The sequence below is a fragment of the Arachis hypogaea genome, chromosome 10, assembly GCF_003086295.3.
Source record: "Arachis hypogaea cultivar Tifrunner chromosome 10, arahy.Tifrunner.gnm2.J5K5, whole genome shotgun sequence".
Lineage (NCBI taxonomy): Eukaryota > Viridiplantae > Streptophyta > Magnoliopsida > Fabales > Fabaceae > Arachis > Arachis hypogaea.
The window spans coordinates 110,437,487-110,455,962 of NC_092045.1; the positions used below are offsets into that span (position 1 = coordinate 110,437,487).

The 18,476-nt window shown below is 34.8% G+C and overlaps 2 protein-coding genes and 1 pseudogene across 16 annotated transcripts; 1 reads left to right on the forward strand and 2 right to left on the reverse strand.

Moving 5' to 3' along the window:
• The first annotated feature begins 1,662 nt into the window (after window positions 1-1,662).
• LOC112716524 (receptor-like protein kinase FERONIA) lies at window positions 1,663-4,918 on the forward strand (annotated as a pseudogene).
• On the reverse strand, window positions 1,707-7,411 carry LOC112716528 (PI-PLC X domain-containing protein At5g67130). Of its 2 annotated transcripts, none has more exons than XM_029289790.2 (8): window positions 7,161-7,411; window positions 6,944-7,066; window positions 6,486-6,623; window positions 6,036-6,134; window positions 5,661-5,951; window positions 5,311-5,565; window positions 5,138-5,224; window positions 1,707-5,061 (listed from the first exon to the last, which is right to left on the reverse strand). In XM_029289790.2, the coding sequence occupies exons 1-8, from the start codon at window positions 7,242-7,244 to the stop codon at window positions 5,026-5,028; spliced, it is 1,113 nt and encodes a 370-aa protein (XP_029145623.2). In that variant the 5' UTR covers window positions 7,245-7,411; the 3' UTR covers window positions 1,707-5,025. The 2 variants fall into 2 exon arrangements, with proteins under 2 accessions (XP_029145623.2, XP_029145624.2); XM_029289791.2 differs by having other exon boundaries at window positions 5,311-5,534; window positions 5,648-5,951; window positions 7,161-7,352.
• Window positions 7,412-9,115: 1,704 nt separating this feature from the next.
• Window positions 9,116-14,230, reverse strand: LOC112716530 (probable 3-beta-hydroxysteroid-Delta(8),Delta(7)-isomerase). 14 transcript variants are annotated; one of them, XM_072205429.1, is made up of 7 exons: window positions 14,072-14,230; window positions 12,731-12,892; window positions 12,044-12,170; window positions 10,805-11,100; window positions 9,994-10,140; window positions 9,759-9,867; window positions 9,116-9,678 (listed from the first exon to the last, which is right to left on the reverse strand). In XM_072205429.1, exons 4-7 carry the CDS (start codon window positions 10,944-10,946, stop codon window positions 9,411-9,413), a joined length of 666 nt encoding a protein of 221 aa, XP_072061530.1. In that variant the 5' UTR covers window positions 10,947-11,100; window positions 12,044-12,170; window positions 12,731-12,892; window positions 14,072-14,230; the 3' UTR covers window positions 9,116-9,410. The 14 variants fall into 14 exon arrangements, with proteins under 14 accessions (XP_072061530.1, XP_025624239.1, XP_072061529.1 ...); XM_025768454.3 differs by having other exon boundaries at window positions 11,996-12,170; XM_072205428.1 differs by having other exon boundaries at window positions 11,893-12,170.
• Window positions 14,231-18,476: the final 4,246 nt, after the last annotated feature.

The window sequence follows — 18,476 nt, forward strand, 5'->3', positions numbered from 1 at the left end:
AATTAAGTCAATAACTATACTCAGTTCGTCATATTCATAGATTGCAAGCTCTCACAAGAACCCATAATATACCCACCAGCGTTAAGCAAGCCCACTATTATTTATTAATAGTGAATATATTTTTGATATACATATTATTTTGATTATTAAAAAATTACTAATCTATGTCCAATAAAAAAAAAAAAACCAATCTATGTTGGTCTACACTCCACAAATTTTCAACACTTAATTAAAAATTTAAACTGACCCCGATCATACATTTGGAAATTGAAAAAGTCTATTGTCACATCCAATATAATTTTGACAATAGTCTCTTCTTTAAAAATCCTGCCCCTGCTGGGTAGGTTCAAAATGCATATTAAGACTCCCATTGATGAGCTCAACAAAATTCCTCATCAGTCATTCAATCCTAGACATCGCAAAATAAATACTGGTTTGGTTTTCACTATAAATATTGCCAAAATTCTTTGCCTATTTAATTTGAAATTTGATCTTTTATAAAAAAAAATCTTTAGTTAGGCATACTATTCGATGATACATTTATATTAAACTGTAAGTTATAACTATTAATAATGGTAAAAAAAAAAAAATTCAAACCAGCACATATACACTTGCAAGATCATTCGAAAGTGCGTGCACCCTAAAATTTCACATAAACGTTAGTTTTTTCTATTTTCTCTCTTTAACTTTTAAGATACAATGCAAAGTATCTGCCAATATTATTAACTTTAAGTAAAATACATTAAGAAATGGTTTTCCAATAAAATAGAATCGTGTGTATATAGCTATATATAACAGTAAAGTAACAGTATGCTTCGAGCGGTTTGCATTTGATAAAAATATTTAATTATTATTATTATTGGAATAAATAAAGGTCTCAAGATGCAAGCTCCAAACACTACAATCCAATGGAGAAGCGCGCGTCATCCACTGATAGAAGATAAAAGTTGTACGAGCCAGAAGGATGATGTTAACAGTAACACATATTTAAAATATTCATATTCATATAATAATTAAAAAAGAACACGATATAATAATAATGGTAATAAATTTTGATACAATAAAATTTTTATATAATTATTTAATTATATTCATAATTTACGAAATAATTATTTGTATGTATAAAATTTGTGTTCTTAAACCGTGGATGCACAAAAACTAAAGCCATAATAAAAGAATAAATAAATTGATTAATGCGAAACTTTATGCCTACAATTACTAGATACAAAATGCATAACCTCTCATCACATTATCATTTGATACAAGACAATGTTCTTTTATTAACTATATACAAAAATTATATACTAAATTAATTATTCATATAAAATATATATTAAAATTATATAAAATAATATATATTTATATGCCATTTTTGCCAAAAAAAAAATCGAATTGGGTGTGTTAATTATTCTTTCCGAATGTGCCAAGAGCCCAAGACCAAGAGGATACCATTTTTGCAAAAAAAAAAAAATTATATTGGGTGTGCTAAGGGTGTGCTAATGGTGCAGACAAAGTCAAAGCACCTTAGATAGTAGTAGTTCGGGGGTTTCCTTAGTATAATATCTAATCTAATAGGTTTTGGTATATATATATATATATATATATATATATATATATATATATATATATATATATATATATATATATATATATTGAGCTGCACACGTTTTCAAGTTGAGAAATGATATTTTTATCACTGTATATTGTTTGTTTGTGTATATTCTTTTATATTTTATTAATTAATTTTTAATATCAAAAATAAAAAAGTATACAAAAAAATATAAGACATATATGATGATTACTCTTCAAAAGTTGAACAAGTCAAATAACGGAAGTACGGGGTCACTGATTCACTGGAGTCGCGTAGACTTTGCTACTTGGCTGCTTCCAATTGTTCAAAAATCGCCACCCAATACTTTTCAAGCTTTCTTTCTTCGTAGCAACTACCAAGCAATCAGAACAACGGTCTCACCTCATTAATTCTTCATAATCTCACTGATTCCTTTTGCTCCAAACCTCATCTGCAATTGAACACTCGACTCTCCTTGTTCAACCATGAACTTGAAGAGTTATACGTATAGCATAACCTCTGCCATATCCACCCTCCTTTATGTTTCTTTCTTGTTCCTCTCGGACTTGGCCATATCTATTGAAGCTTATGTTCCAGTTGATAGCTTCACTGTCAACTGTGGCTCAACTGGCAATTTCTCCGACGGTGAAAGGTCATGGAGCGGAGACACAGACTCAAAGTTCTTAACTCTTCAAGACACAAAAACCATCGTTGCTCAACCAGCCACACAACCTTCTCCGAACAAAGTTCCATATACCAGTGCTCGCTTGTCTAACTCTGAATTCAGTTACTCCTTCCCAGTCACAGCTGGCCGGAAATTTGTTCGTCTCTTCTTCTACCCTGCTTCTTACGCTGGCTTTGACCGTCATAACGCCTTCTTCACGGTCAAATCCGAGGGGTTCACACTCCTTAAGGATTTCAACGCTTCGCTTAACGCCGATGCTTCAAACAGCGACACCATCTTTAAAGAATACATCATCAACGTGGATGATGGGCAGAGGATCAACCTAACCTTCACTCCAAACACATCCCATCCAAATTCTTACGCGTTTGTGAATGGAATTGAAGTGGTGGCCATGCCCAGTGATCTCTACTTCACTGAACCCAGCGGACAACAAGTTGTATTTGTGGGTTATCCAGGTGTCCCATACAATATGCAAAACAGTAGCGCCCTGCAGACAGACTACAGGATCAAAGTTGGCGGCAATACAATCACACCTAAAGCTGATACTGGCATGCTCCGGAATTGGGCAGGAGATGATGCTGATTATTTAAGAACGCCAAGTGCTCTGTATATGCTATCCGCTGATGAGACCGGAAAGATGAACATCACTGTGAGTCCTGATTATGAAGCACCCATTGAACTCTACAGAACATCACGTTATATGGGCAAGAATGGAACCCTCAACCAAATGATAAATTTGACCTGGGAGTTTCCTGTTGATTCTGGCTTCACCTACATGCTCAGGCTTCACTTTTGCGAGCTAGACCCAAACATTACTAAAACCGGTGACAGAGTGTTCAACATCTACATAGCAGGCCAGTTGGCGGAGGACCGTGCCAATGTTCTAAGATGGAGCAAGCAAAAGGGAATTGCTGTACAGAGAGACTATGCAGTTACGATCCCAGGGACTACTCAAGACAAGTTTAACCTTTCACTCCAAATGCACCCTTCATCATTCGTATGGTACAGCGACCCTTTCTTGAACGGCCTTGAAATCTTCAAGATTAGTGACCCCGCTTCGAACAGCCTCGCCGGGCTGAACCCGAACCTGTCCAGTGTCCCGGGTCAACCCAACCCGCCAAAGTCAACCAACTCAAAGAGCAGCAACAAGGCGACTATAATCGGTGTCGTGGTGGGCGCAGCATGTGGCGTCGTTTTGCTCTCTGCTATCGCCTTCTTCCTCCTCAGCCGTCGCAACAAGCCAAAGACGAGCGTTATCCTGAAGGACTCAAAGTCCAACAACACCTCCAAGTGGGGCCCACTCTCCTTCGCCACGACCAAGTCAACCAGCACACAGAAATCCTCACTCCCCTCCGATCTCTGCCGCCACTTCTCCCTCGTCGAGATCCGCGCCGCCACAAACAACTTCGACGACCTCTTCATCGTCGGTGCCGGAGGATTCGGCCACGTGTACAAGGGCTATATCGACGGCGGAACCACCCCCGTCGCCATCAAGCGCCTCAAGCCAGGTTCCCAGCAGGGAGAACACGAGTTCATGAACGAGATCGAGATGCTCTCGCAGCTTCGCCACCTTCATCTCGTTTCGCTAATCGGTTACTGCAACGAGAGCAACGAGATGATCCTCGTCTACGATTTCATGGACCGTGGAACCCTCCGCGACCATCTCTACAACACCGAAAACCCTTCCATCAAATGGAAGCAGCGGTTACAGATCTGCATCGGTGCAGCGCGTGGACTACACTACCTTCATACAGGCGCGAAGCACACGATCATCCACCGAGACGTGAAAACCACGAATATCTTGTTGGATGATAAGTGGGTGGCTAAGGTTTCTGATTTTGGCTTATCGAGAATTGGGCCTACCGGTAATACTAAAGCCCATGTGAGCACGGTAGTGAAGGGTAGCGTTGGGTATTTGGATCCGGAGTACTATAAACGACAGCGTTTAACGGAGAAGTCTGACGTGTACTCTTTTGGTGTGGTGTTGTTTGAGATACTATGCGCAAGGCCGCCTCTGATCCGTACGGCTGAGAAGAAACAGGTGTCGCTTGTTGATTGGGCGAGGCACTGCTGGAACAACGGGTCGTTGGGTCAGATTGTGGACCCCGCTTTGAAAGGCTCTATTGCTCCCGAGTGTTTGAGGAAGTTCGGTGAGATTGCTGTTAGTTGTTTGTTGGATGATGGAACGCTGAGGCCGTCATGAACGACGTCGTTTGGATGCTGGAGTTTGCGTTGCAGCTTCAAGAGAGTGCGGAGCAGCGTGACCGTGCGATTGGGATTGAGGTGCCTGATGGTGATGATGAGGAGGATCGTGCGGTTGAGAAGAGAGAAGAGAGTGATGACATGTTTAGTAGTGGAACCAGCGTTGGGCAAGTTTCTGATTTTAACAAGAGTAGTGGTGTGAGTATGATGAGTAGTAGTGGAGATAATAGTTATGGTAAGGACACTGATAAGTTTTTGTCTGGGACTGTTTTCTCTGAGATTATGGATCCAAAGGCTCGCTGACGCGAAAATCAAACGCCAACAAATTCCATAATTGGTTGCGCTTACTTTTTTGAGTTATATGGTTAGTCTATGTTGGAAGCTGCTTTTAAGATTGTATATGAATTAATTGCTCCTATTTCTTCTATATAATAAAAGACGTGTAAGATTCTCTTGGTAAATGGCATTGGTAGGATATGATATTGAGAAAGTATATTTGCACAAAAATTGTAGAGGTTAATAATGGAACTATATGGCATGCAATAATGGACAATTTTTGTTTCACTGCTTAATGTGGTGAACAAGCTTGTGAACTAGTTCCAGCCTGAAAATGAAAGATTCAACATGTTTAATCTGTTGCGATTTTAGAAAGCAAGAGTGGAATTAATCACTTTACTTACCACGCAAGAATCAACATTATCACATCCGCATAAGAGCTTCCCATTTAGCATGTCCACAGCTTGAAACGCTCCTCCTCCTTCACTCTTCTGTTCAATAACCCCAAAGTTAGTAGTTTAACAACTAAAAAAAAAAGATAGAAGAGAAAAAGTGAAACTATCTCTATTCCCCGTACCTTGTAATAATCAACAGCAACGAAATTCGCCCATCGATTGCCGGCGGCACCATGACAAGTTTGCAGCATGTCAATAAGAGATGCAGAATTATCTGAACAAGTAACTGGCTTAAGCAGAACTGAACGAAAGTAATTAACCAACACTAGGGATTTGCTTTTGTCATCAAGATTTGATGATTCTGCCCTGTTTGGGCAGCTACCTGTTTTTCTTCCACCATCTCCATCTGCGGAACTCAGTAAGTCAAGATCACCAAACTGAAAATTGAGAATGGAATCAAGCAAGAACATTGTATGTGTTAAGAATGAAAAGAGTTATAGTGGATGGTGTTTTTGATACACTGATTTTCAACCATGTAATTCCATTGGTAAGCAATGCCTTCGCTTTGTTCCTTAGACTTGACTGAAGTGAACACAATTAATCTTTGGTTTTCAGCAACCATATCACTCACTAGAGGCCAATCGCCGCCGTTTCTCGGCATATTGGTAACCGGAAACCAAAATTTCATCAGGCCGGCGTCACTAAAGACCTTTTTCAATCCGTTTTGTGTATGAACGTAATCTTCCAATATGAGTGTGACAATTTCTGATGGGTTAGCTGATAAGAAAGCTTCAATTTCCTTCAATGTACCTATAGCTGGTTCCTACTAGTATAAAAAGGTGCTAATTTATAAGAAAAGGTCAAGAAGAAAACATAACTAGTGAGAAATAGTTACACAATTACATACAAAAGCGGTGTAGTCATGGCACTGGCCTTGAGATGAATGGCATAACCAAACATCTCCATCAAAAGCGTACATGTCTAGCATTAGTCCCCGAACTCCATTCTACAAATGAAAAACAATGATGGTAAAACAAAAATTGTGACCTTATAAACTATGCTTAGTTATAAGAAAGAATCATAACACAGATAGTAAAAAAGTGTGACCCATGAATTATACTCATTATAGTTGAATAGAAATACAGGAAAAGACGTTTGGTTGATCGGACAGTGGATACAAAAAAAAAAAAAAAAACTCGTGTTGTAGCATGTCCTCATCTTTTAAAAATTTTTAACTATAACCAAACACAATACAGTACAAATTTTTGTGTCTCTGTATCCCTGTGGGCACGGTCCCAAAAAGGAACTAAAGATGGCCCAAGCATGCACAAAAAGTTATTAGCAGTTAATGGCATACACTTAGCTGGTGCGTTATGCTGTCCTCTTGATTAGTGATGGTTACTCGAGGAACTCCTGTTTGAGAAGGTTCTCCATCAATTGCAAAAGCGTTGTGTGTTGTTAAATATGCATATTTGTTGAATGGAAGAGAGTTATTCTGTTAGGAGAAAAAAAAGAGAGACAAACAATGAACAACAGATGAAGACAAATAGTCATAAGTTTCCGGTTTTCTTCACCTTACGACAATATGCATGTTATGAAGAAAAACAAGCAAACTGTAAAGAGAAAATGAAAGAAAAATGCTAAAAAAATTTGCACTAATTGACTAATATTTATTTCTGTGCTTCCTTCATTCCAAAATTGATTTATATATTAGGACACTATTTATTCTAGAGTTTTATTTCTATGGCACAATATTCTTATTCTAAAATGAATAATGATTACGAAGTCATTCTAAAGAGATAAATAGCATCTTACTATGAGCTTAAATTGATCTGTGGTGGATGATCTCACACACTTAGAGCCTGAAAATCCAAGCGTACATGAGAAACAATAGAGCCCAGCTCCACAGTCATCATTGGAGGAGCAATTATGAAGAAGCTGATCAAATATTTTAATTTAAGCCAATAAGACAAAAACAAAAAACCATAAATAGATGGCATAATTAGATAGAAGTTGAGGTGGAAAACAAAACCATGCAGTCTCCTTTAGAGCAATCAGCAGCAGCATCATTGCTCAATGGAAAAATTACCAAAAGCAAGAACAGTAGAGAACCCATTTTTGTAAAGAGAGAATTTTTGGATTGGATTGGATATTAGAGGAGTGTATGTCCTAAAGAAATTCAATGAAAAGAGAGAATATAGAGAATCGTATAAACAAGGCTAATGCTGAAACAATACTATTATTTTAGTAATTAATATGATAATTATTTACATTTACATTGGCAAGTATAAACATTGGAACATGGCAGAACCAAAAGGGGAATACGGCTATGTGCTTGTGTTGCTTATTTTGCAAGTTTTCTTCACCAACCGAACTACCTTCTACCATTAATAAAGCATAGTAATACCGATTGAAAGAGGTGATTTGGACTTTTATATGGAGGATATGTTTGGCAAAGTAGGGTGAACTATCTTGTTAGTGACTTAGTGATTAGTTCAGTATGTTGTAAGTTTCATGAGATCAGTAGTTTGATTCTCCTCTCCAAATATATTTAAGAGTAATTTGTAGTCTTACCAAGTTTATTAAAAAAGACTAATTAATATCCTTTGCCATCCAAAATAAGTAAATTTTAGTTAAGTTTGACAATGAATTCCTTCGTTGGTCAAATTGAAGTGCACCATTCTTTAGGTAGAAAAGAAAAAAAAAAAAGATTATGGTTGGTCAACCATTGGGGTGATAATTACCAAGGAACATTACCTTTTGATTTTTGATTTTGATTAAAATCTCCTCCTTCACAACTTGTTGAAGTTCTGAAAGTAAAAAACTAAAAATCTAACACTCACTCAGCTAGTTTCTAAAGTCTTAGTATATGAAAGAGACCGTATTTTTGTATTGAACAATGGATCCATTGAGACTTGTACAGTACAATTCAAGTAAACATGCTTCACTTGATGCAGCAATACTAATGCATCAGAAGTCAGAACCATTCTCACTCTATAATATTCAATGCTAAGATCAAATTCTGGCATAAGATAACAAATTATTTTCTCTATCCAAAAGTAATGGAAATGGGTGGAGCAATTATAGCTACAGGTAGCAGAAGCACCATGCTTATATCTTCTAGCATGGGCTTTTTTCCGGCGTTCAATTTCATGTGAATAATAAGGGGGAAAATATAGTTCAAAACTAAAAACATCAAATTCTCAAATCACAGTCCGGACCTGTATTGTCGAGAAATGTTGTGTGTTTGGATTCACGTTGGGCAAACTAAAATTTGAATGGAAGTGATTTTGTAGAATTGATTTTGAGTAGAAATGAGTTTGTGTCAATATGATTTATATTTAACAATTTTACTAAAATTGACTTTTAATAAAATAAATATTGTTTGGATAATATTAGTTAAAATCACTTCTAGATAAATAATTAATTAATTACTAAAAAAATATAATATTAAATTATAATATTATTTTTTTAAATATATTTAATCTTTTTTTATATTTTTTTAATATTTTTTATATAGTGTTTTTTTATAATATTCTATTTTAGTATATTATAATTTTTTATTATAATAATAAAATTAATATTTATTTATGAAATTAAAAATAATATATAAAAATTATCAACTTTTTAAGTATTTTTTATAATAAAAATTAATATTTATTTATTAAATTAAAAATAATATATAAAATAACATATTTTAGTATTTTTTTTTAAATATTCTTAATAATCTTATTTTTATTATTATTTTAGGTTATAATTTTTTACAAGTTATATTTTTATTATTATTTATAATTAATTTTTTATTTAATTTATCATTTCTAATAAAAACAATAATACATATTATAAAAAATTAAAATAGTAAACAATACACAAAAATTAGAATAATTATTTTAATATTGTCAGTATTTATTTAGAAAAAATTATGAAAAAACCAATAATAACTTGAGTAAACGCAGAAGTTATAATTTCTTGCTTTAGTGAACGAGCTTTTAGGATGCAGAATCAAGTTGGCATTCAAAGAAGAAAAGTTGCCAAATATCAAACATCAAAGAACAGCGTTCAAACCACTGAAACGTACTTTTATCCGTTTCACAAAAACACCCTATAGTTTAAGAGAATCATTTGACACAATTCTCGAGACATATCTCCTTAACTCGATCACACAATTTAACTTACCCAATCCTTGAAACCCTATTGACTAACTCAACAACCATGCATCCACCCCAATTGATTGACACAATTAATTGACATCGTTGTTAACTAACAACTTGAAAATGCCTGGTCAACGAACTTTATGTTTTTTTGTCTGGTCTTGTCCCTTAAATGCTGCACAAGTATACTTCCAGCTGCGGATGGCTATGATCAAGGGTATTACAATCCAAGAAGCATTTGCTCCAATATAGTACGCATAATAGTACAATTTGCTTGCAGCAAAATTGTCACCTTCCAAGAGTGCTGTTATATAATATACACCAACTCCATATAGCTGGCTCAATGAGATGGCGAATTGAAGTATGTGGCTATATGACTTTCCAGTAGCTATTGCATACCTGTCATCCATAATAGCAACTGCAGAGTTAAACTACACAAATGAAAAGTTCTCTAGAACGCACACTAAGAAAACACTTACACTGCTAGAAGGGAAGCTGGACCACCAAAAACCGCTGTTAGTCCTTCAACACTAACAATTCCTGCATCCCTTCCAGCATACCTTGAATCCCCTTTGCTATATTCCTTCCCTGTTAAATGTTTCATAAAAAACATTCATCAACTTAGACTGAAGATTTATTTGAAACGTAAGCAAAATTCCAACAATGCTTTATGTAAGGGTTGTGTGGTGTGAAAGAAGTCAAAGAACTACTCACAAACTTCAGCTAGGTAGAAGCCAGTCTTATCCTTGTAGAACTCTGGGGCAAAAACAAAGTAACCTTCAACAATCAGGTGAGTGAGGCCCGTAAAAGCCCACCAGCACATCAACAGTCTATCAGTTTTTGTTTTCTTAGGTAGCCGCCCTAAGAGTACCACAGAAGAAATGTAAACAAAATCAGGAACCCTAAGATGATTTCTCAGAGTTGAAAGTGTAATAAATGATTTTATTTCAGAGAGAAACCACAAACTACAAAGTTGGCTTCTATAAGTCCAAGATTTCAACGTCTGCATCAAAGGTCAACCTCATACTGTAAAGAAATGTACTGCCATGGGAACTAACTAACAATTGAATAAGTTCACACCATAGAGTTAACAAATTACAGCCAGACCAAAATTTCTCTCTTTCTTTCTTGCAATTTTTTCAATAACAAGCAGACCAAAGATAATCATAGATCTACCTAGTAAATTTTATTGTAGCATAAATATATCTATCTTACATCCAAAACTAATCATCCATTTACCAAAGAGCTTTCGAAACTGGATCTAACTATTGTGACAAATGGCAAACAAGATTCTTTGACAAAAATCCAACATGTTATGTCATGAGCAACATTTTGAGAGCTCTTAAAAATTGGTGTGTTACTTAGATCATTTTTCATTAGTAATAATATAGGCTCAATTGTAATCATTTTGTAGTAGGAACACAAAAAGAAGTATATAAGATGTAACCACCTAATAAACATTTTGCTAGGTTTTCATTTTGAGCAAAATTGAAAGATTTGATTGAAATAAATGTGAGTGAGGTACCTGAGAAGATCCAAGTGAGAGAAACGAGGAGGAAGGTGAAGAATGCGAAGACAGAGAGAATGTTTGACTGAGAGAGGGAGCAGGGAACGTAACCGGGAAGGTGCAAGTCCCTTGGACTGTAGGGATGACCCTCTGAAACCATCTCCTTCAAACTTTCTTCTTCTTCTTCAGCGATGGGAGTGTGAACGAGAATGAACGCGCACACTCGGACTTACAAGTCTTGCTGTTATTTGAGGGTGTTGAACTGTTGATAATATTTAGACTTCAATGAGATAATCACTGTTGAGTCCAACGATCTGATCATAATAAATAAATAATTGTAGAGAATTATTAAAAAAATAAAATTTAAAATAACTTATGCAATATGACTTTTCCAAATTTAATTCAACATTATCCAATTACCTATAATCTATAAGAATATATAAAGAGAAAAGAGAATTTGATGGCTAATTTTAGCTTTTTTATATTAAATTCTTAATTCTATTAATAAATAATTATTAATATAATTATCATCTTAAAAATTAGTTAAGAATATAATATCAATTAATTTTTTTCATTCTTCTTTCTTATTTTCAGAGTACATATAGTATTTTTTTTTCTTTCACTTAATTAAAAAAAATAATGATAATTCATATATATATATATATATATATATATATATATATATAGAATGACAAAAAATAATAAAAATAAAAATTAAAAATTTTGAAAGAATAATAAAACTAAACATGATTTAAAATATTGAAGGTAAAATAAAATAAAAAAACATTTTTAAGTTATTTAAATTTAATTTTTTATATCTATTTTAAATTAAATAACATTGAAAAAATAAATAAATTTATAAATTTTTATAAATTTTTATCTTGATTGTTACTGATAAGATTAGTATTGGACATTCAATTAGAGAATTATATTATAAATAGGAGTATGATGTAATAATATAAGATAGATATAAAGTAAGTAGAAACTCTATTTTTTCTTCTTTGGCTATCATTCTAGGAATTTTTCTTCTATTCTCTCTGACTATCTCTAATTTTCTCTATTCTTGAGACAAACTCGTATCAAATGGTGCTTTCTCTGAACCATACCAAATTTTTTTTATGCTGATTCACCGGATTCAATTTGGAATCAATTTCAAACTAGTTTACAGCACTTGGATTCAGTTTATCAAACAGTTTATCAAAAACGGACCAAGATACTTGAAAAAATTCAGGCAACTTGCACCAAAATTTGTGCAACCTTGCACGATCATCAACGACTCCAGCAGCCTCCAATTTTTCAGATTCAAGCCAAATCAACCTCAGCTTTTCAACCAATCAACAATAATTCAACAGCTCCAGAAGCAAAAAATTCAACACTTACGGCTCTGCAATTTCAGAATTTAGCATCAGATTATGAGAATGCAGCATTGGAGAATGCAGCTACCAATTTTCCAGAATTCAACAGGACTGCAGTTCACACAGAAGAGGAAGAAGAAGCAGAAGAATCAGATTTCAGTTTACAAGTTCGACCACAGCAGCAACAATCAAAATCAACAAAAATTGCAGATTCAACAAGCAATTCAGCACTAAATTCAACAAGAATAGATCACAAATTCAATTTCACAAGATCAGTGTGCAAATCAACAAGTTCAGATTATGTAATTAATGCAGAAGATGCGGTGCCACAATTTCAGCAACGACAACCAAATTCATGCCAAGCTTCAAAACCCATGGATGCAGAAGAAGAAGAACTCGATGCAAATTCAGATTCAACAACAAATTTGCAGAAGGTATCAACAATTTTATATCCAGAATCTCAAATCCACATCCAAACAAAACCGCATCAGAGATATCTTCTTCCAAAAACAAGTTCAACAGATTTTAACACACAAGCAACCAGAATTTCAATTCTGCATTCAGATTTCCTGATTCCAGAACAACTTACCTGTATGCGGGAACGCAACCTCTAGATGCCGGTGGTCGTCCGTGGCAGGGAACAAATCCGGTCAAGGACGAAGAAGCGGCAGATCTGACAACAGGTAGCGGAGCCAAGGACGGCGCCTCCGTGAAGGGGGAGCAGATGCTCGCGACGCCCTGAAATCAATAACTATTTCAACAAAAAATCAAAAACATCATACTTAAAAATTAAAAAACGGCAACAACAGCATAACAAATCCATTTTAATCAACAATTTCAACAACACAAAATCAATGATTTAATTAATTTCATATTCAGAAATCACAAATCAGAATATCAGACATTCAAAACACTAAACCTTCACCTAGCAATTACAAACAAAGCCAGCAAAACCAGCACAACCAGCAACTACACATCAAAGCCATTAGCAAATTTGAACAAAAAAATTAGGAGCCATCAGCAAAACCAACAATTAGAAAACAAAGCCAGCAATTACAAAACACTAAACCTTCACCCAGCAACTACAAATCAAAGCAAAACCAGCAACTACAACACAATGAAAAACAGATATGAAATTAAAAATAGCCCCACAACACAATGAACAATAACAAGTTAGGAGCCATCAGCAATTAAAAACAGGAGCCACAACACAATGATTAACCATATTCTTAACCTAAAGCAGGAGCCATCAGCAATTAAAAACAGGAGCCAAGACCCAAAAAGAGTAAGTTTTCAGCATTAACAAAACAGCAAAACAGAATAAGTTTTCAGCATTAAAAACAGATATGAAATTAACAAGACCATATCTAAATTCTGCCTACAGCATTCAACAATATTGCAGAACATTACAAGTTTCCAGCATTAACAAAACAACAAAACACTAAAACAGAGTAACAGTTACATAATAGAGTAAGTTTCCAACATATTAGGTGTTCTGGACCAAAACAGAGTAACAGTTACAATTGTCCAGCATATTAGGTGTTCTAGACCAAAACAGAGTAACAGGTAGAATTACAAAACAGCAAAACACTAAAACAGCAATATTAGCCTATTAGGTGTTCTGGATACAAATCACATAACAGAGACAGTTTCCAGCATTAGCAACCAATCCAAACATACATACAAGGAAGAACATAGATACAAGGAATTGAAGAACAAAGAACGAATTTCCACAGCAATCAGAACCATACATACAAGGAAGACCGAAGAACAAAGAACGAAGAACGAAGACTGAAGTCCGAAAAACGAAGACTGAAGACCAAAGAAGAAGAAGAACCAAACTTCAAACCAAGACCCAAGAAGAATTGAAACAATATGGATCAAAAATTGAAGAAGAAGCTCAAAGAAGATGAAGACGAGGAGCACTCACCTGGTTCGAGAAGCCAGCGAAGACGAAGAGACCTGCTGACTTACTGGGTTCCTGAGGACTTGGGACGGCGGCGGCGCTGACGACCTCTGAACGGCGGCGACGATGGAGGGCTACGGTTCAGGGTTCCTAGGGCTAGGGTTCGGCGATGATGGAGTCCTTGGAGTGAGCTGTGAGGTGATTAGGTGAATGAATCTGAGTGAAGGGGGAAAGGGGGGGTGGAGAACGAGTGTTATCGGCCGGTTCGTCGGTTTTAGGACGGTTTTTTCCCAAGCGGTTATAGGGGGAGGACCGGACTGCTTGCGTCGCCGGTTTCCGGTTGAACCGGTTCGACCGACCGGTCCGGTCCAGTTCTCAGAACCTTGTTGAAAATTCTAACCGAACCGAATCGAACCGGTTTGGAAAAACCCTAAAAATGCCTAACCCCAGACCCCACCCCCCAAACGAACGAAGCTGCTGCCTGTTGCGCGAGTGTGAGAGCGACCCCCTCACCCCAGCCGTCCCTGACCCTAACCCCCCAAATTCCCGAATCCCTAACCTGCGGCTACGCTCTCTAGTCTCTACTACTCAGTCGCTCTCGCTCTCTCTTCTCCAAATCCCCAATCCCTAACCTGCGTGCCCAAATCTCCCCAATCTCTCACTACTCAGTCGCCACCCACTGACCCAGAAGAGCGAGCACAGCACGACGCCGTCGCCCACGCACGGCACCACGCCGTCGCCGTTGAGACGCCACCACCCAGCGCCAGCAGTGTTTCTGGGTTCTCCCACTCAGCGCCACTATCATCAGTTCAACCCACTCCCAGCACCTCCGAGTCTCCCAGTAAGCCTTCCTCCCAAGTCAACATGGACCCGAGCCACCGATTCAGGTAATTTGTTGTTTATTACTGTTTACTGGTTGTTTATTGGTGGTTGTTTACTGTCAATATGGAGCCCGAGTCAATATGAACCATTTGCTGTTTACTGGTGGTTGCTGTTTATGGTTACTATTTATTGTTGTTTAATTTGAACCATTCCAATTCAATATGGTTGCTGTTTAATTTGCTGGTTATTGAATTATTGTTCAGTGTATTGAGATCAGTGTATTGTTCAGTTTATTGTTGATAATTGGTATTACTGGATTGCTAGTTATAGATTTATTTTTCAGTTTATTGCTTGATGCTGGTTATTGATTTATTGTTGAATGTTGATAACTTGGTAATTGGTATTGCTGGATTGCTGTTGCCTGCTGGTTGATAACTTGTTGTGTTTCTGGCCTTGATATATTGTATTTATTTATGTAGTTTGACGTCAATTCAAATGAGAATATGGGTGAATCCGGATTGCCGCCAGTTCCTCTTCCGAATGAATCAACAAGCATCAGATCTCCGACTGCATTGCCTCATGCCCCAACTCCTCATCGAAACACAAGGAAGCTTGCTAGTAGAGGTCGAGGAAAAAGGCAGGCTATTGAATAAGCTCCTGTTGATGTCTCCGCTGAAACTGAGACCGACGAAGGTAAGAGAAAACCTTGGACATGGGATCACTTCACTAAAGATGAAACTAGTAATCCACAGTATCCTAGACTTTGTTAAATTTCATTAGATCAAGACTTTGTTAGCTATTGTGTATTTCGGTTTGTCGATTTCAATGTTACGACTTCGCATAATAGTACGGTAGAATTTTTTTGATTTGATTGAAAAAACCAAACAAATCGAATCAAATCAAACCGATTTTAATTGGTTTTGTTTGGTTCGGATGACCTTGACAAAAAAACCGAACCGCACTTTAATTAGACGATCGGATCAGATGGCTTTTCCCTTAAAAATCGAACCAAACCGCATCGCGAACACTCCTAATTGCTGTTAAATTTTTTTGTCTTTTTCTCCTTCTCTCTCTAGTGAAGAAGCAATAAAAGGTAAAAAAGAAGAGTTTTAAATTGTGCGAAACAGAAATAAACTGAACACATCATTATGGTGAAACAATTGTATAACACTGAGTGAACAAAACATAATACATTATATAAAATCAAATTCAAACAGCTTCTGCATAATGAACCAAACCACGTACTCATGGTGAAATAATTGTATAGTATTGCGTAAACAAAACATAATGCATTATATAAAATCAAATTCAAACAGCTTTCTGCATAATGAACCGAACACAGTACTCATGATGAAATAATTATATAGTACTGAGTGAACGAAACATAATCCATTATATAAATTCAAATTCAAACAATTTTTTGCATAATAAACCGAAAACGTCATTATGGTGAAATAATTCTATAGTACTGAGTGAACAAAACATAATCCATTATATAAAATCAAATTCATACAGCTTTCTGCATGATGAACCGAAACACATACTCACGGGTAAACAATTGTGTAGTACTCAGTGAACGAAACATAATCCATTATACAAAATCAAATTTGAAACACTTCTGTCTATAATTTAGATATTATCAATTCAATTCAAATTCAAAACATCTCCGTCAATTCAATTCAATTCAAATAAAATTAGCTATTGTATTCCATTGAATTCGATTTAAAATTGAATAATTAAACCTTATCAACTTGATTCGTTTTGGAAAAATAATCCAAATCGCTCTCATTCAATTAATTTGAAGTTGATTCATTTATTGTTTCAATTCAAAAGTCCAGATCGAAGAAGAAAACAAAAACAAAGAAGAACGACAAAACTTATTACATTGAAGTCAATCCAGATCCATAACGAAAAACGCGAGTAGAGAAGAACAAGAAAGAAAACGTGAGCAGAAGAGAACGACGAAAGCCTATAACGCGAGCAGAGAAGAAGAAGAAGAGAAGATGCAAGTAGAGAAGAAGGTTTACGTTGAGCAAAAGTCATAGAAGGTTTACATTATATGTGGCGCGTGAATCACAAACGATTTGGAGATTAAAGAGGCGCATATAGCAAAAATACTTGGATAACATCCACGTATTTTTTACATGGATGTGGAGCATTATTGATTATTTTAATCAGCTGGGTCTCATATTTTTTAAACAATGAAATTTTGGTGGTTAAAATTATTTTTTAATAGTAGCATAAAAAATATTATTTTAGAAATATTAATATTTTTTTAATTACTTGTAATTAGATTTTACAAATTTTATTAGGATTTATATATTTTTTTTTTGCAACTTTGAGGACAAGGTTATTTTGAAGGGTAGGATAATGATAGAATTAGTATTAGATTAGCCCAATTAAAAAATTATACCATAAATAAAAATATTATGTAATAATGTAAGATAGGGTTATGAAAGGTAGAGGCCTTACTCTATTCCTTCAAAATAGTGGCCTCGGTAATAGCTCCGGTCGTGAAGCACTCCCTCCAACCTAAGGGAAAGGGGGAGCCGTTGCCCCCTATGCTTTTTAGGTATTTCGGGAGCGGCTCTCTTACCTGAATGAAGGAGCTACAATCGGCACTTTTTCACACCCGTGAGTAAGTGTGCCTTATTTTCAAGAGTTATGTAGTCAAGTCAAGAAAAGGGTTTAATCTCTATTGCTCCAGAACCTCATCCTAAATTCTTTTGATGTAATTAGAAATTCTATTTTTTTCTTTTTCGCCCTAATTTTAGAGATTTCTATACTATTCTCTTTGACTATCTCTAATTCTCTCTATTCTTGATACAAATTCGTATCAGTTACATATAATAATAACATAATGATTTAGTATTATACTTAAATTAATTTAAATTTTATTATTCTATATATGAAAAAAATAAATAATTTATAAAATTTATATTTTATTTTTATTTATTATTTATTAAATTTTTATTTTTTATCTTAAATTCATAATTTAAAAACATAAAAATTAATTTTATATTTTTATATTCTAAAACTTAATTTAAATTAATTTTGTATTAAAATATCCTTTTCTTTATGTTAGACAAAAACTATCCATAAATATATTAAAGATTTAAATTTTATATTTTTATATAAATTTTTATAATAAAAATTAAAAAGCAATAACATGTTATTTTGAAACTAATTATTAAATTAATATGGACTTAAATGACAAATAAATCTTATTCTCCAATCTCTAGTCTCTACTTTTGAAAATAAGTATCTATTTTATTTTTTGTGATTTGTCAAAAATTAATATATCTATTTTAAAAAATAAAAACAAAAGAGGCATTAAAATCGAGAGAGTATAATTTAAAGAATATTCACATTAAATGGGAATGCTGCAAATCCACCTCCCACATGGAAGTAAACGATTATGATATGTGAACATTAAAATTAATTATTAAAGATAATATAAAATTTATATTAAAATATAAATATTATTAAAAATAAATTAAATTATGTATTTATATATAAATGTATTGATAATTAATTTTAGTATATAAATAATATTTTTTATGATTATCGATGGCTAAAAGAAGGGGGTTGAATCTTATTCCTTTTT

Excerpts from the sequence above, each read along its gene's own strand:
- LOC112716528 (XM_029289790.2), bottom strand. The coding sequence starts at position 7,244 with ATGGGTTCTCTACTGTTCTTGCTTTTGGTAATTTTTCCATTGAGCAAT. Across the intron at positions 5,952-6,035 it reads GCCATGACTACACCGCTTTT|GAACCAGCTATAGGTACATT; the intron begins GTATGTAATTGT and ends TTATACTAGTAG. Across the intron at positions 5,566-5,660 it reads CTTACCAATGGAATTACATG|TTTGGTGATCTTGACTTACT; the intron begins GTTGAAAATCAG and ends CTCAATTTTCAG.
- LOC112716530 (XM_072205429.1), bottom strand. The coding sequence starts at position 10,946 with ATGGTTTCAGAGGGTCATCCCTACAGTCCAAGGGACTTGCACCTTCCC. Across the intron at positions 10,141-10,804 it reads TCTCACTTGGATCTTCTCAG|GGCGGCTACCTAAGAAAACA; the intron begins GTACCTCACTCA and ends TGGTACTCTTAG. Across the intron at positions 9,679-9,758 it reads CCAGCTTCCCTTCTAGCAGT|GTATGCAATAGCTACTGGAA; the intron begins GTAAGTGTTTTC and ends TATGGATGACAG.